Source organism: Pagrus major, chromosome 19 (assembly GCF_040436345.1).
Source record: "Pagrus major chromosome 19, Pma_NU_1.0".
Classification (NCBI taxonomy): domain Eukaryota; kingdom Metazoa; phylum Chordata; class Actinopteri; order Spariformes; family Sparidae; genus Pagrus; species Pagrus major.
Window position 1 is genome coordinate 29789174 of NC_133233.1, and position 924 is coordinate 29790097.

The 924-nt window shown below is 52.5% G+C and overlaps 1 protein-coding gene across 2 annotated transcripts in view; it reads right to left on the reverse strand.

Annotated features, from left to right (window-relative positions):
- Positions 1-416: 416 nt before the first annotated feature.
- The window catches only part of actr3b (actin related protein 3B), a 4385-nt gene continuing 3877 nt past the window's right edge, over positions 417-924 (reverse strand). The window contains exons 10-11 of one of the 2 annotated variants that reach the window (XM_073488240.1): positions 756-839; positions 417-512 (exon numbers count right to left, since the gene is read on the reverse strand). In XM_073488240.1, the coding sequence (XP_073344341.1) occupies positions 417-512; positions 756-839 (180 nt within the window). The remainder of the gene's footprint in view (positions 513-755; positions 840-924) is intronic. The other variant, XM_073488239.1, reaches the window with a different exon arrangement.

Sequence of the window (924 nt, forward strand, 5' to 3'; positions counted from 1 at the left end):
GAGGATAGCTAACAGGCTAGCAGCTAGCAGACTGTCAGCTAGCTAGGTGTCATCTGGAGGACTGGAGAAATGTTCAGGAAGCCTTCAGATCAAGTTTCTCTGGCTGCTTTTTGATTGAAACCAAATTCTCTTTTCACCAAACTGACTTCAGTTTCTCCAGACCTCCATGTGCTGGATGAGACTGAGCTAGGCTGCTAACAGTCTGTAGCCTGGCAGGCGAAAAACCAAATGGGGCAAGAGATTAACAGGCTGTTGGCTAAGTGGCTGGTGGCTAGCAGGTAGCAGGTAAACAGGCCAGCAGGCTATACAGCGCCCAGGCTAACGGGCTAGCTTGCTGGCTATCTAGTGGGCAGCAGGCTGAAAGGCCAACAGGCTAACAACGTAGCAGGCTAACACGCTAGCCGCTGCTGCTGCCATCAGGACATGATGCCGAACACGGGGTTGTGTCGACAGATGCTGGGCCCGATCTCATCGTAGTCCCTCTTAGAGTGACACACCTGCAGGAACTCAGGCTGCGAACACACACACACACACACACACACACAGACACACACACACACACAGACACACACACACACACACACACACACACACACACACACACACAGACAGGTTACGGTGGAGGTCAGGATCAGAAGGAGGTGGTGCTGTTTGTATCTGAGGCTCCTCCCACATACAGAAGTATGAATGTGTGTGTGTGTGTGTGTGTGTGTGTGTGTGTGTGTGTGTGTGTGTGTGTGTGTGCATGTGGTTACCGTGGACGCCAACATGGAGCCTCCAAACCAGACGGCGTAACGCTGCATGTGATGTGTGACGACCTGAACCTCCATCGGCTTCGGCTGCAGACACAGGACATCAGTCAACTGTCTGTCTGTCTGTCTCTCTGTGTGTCTGTCTGTCTCTCTGTGTGTCTGTCTGTGTGTC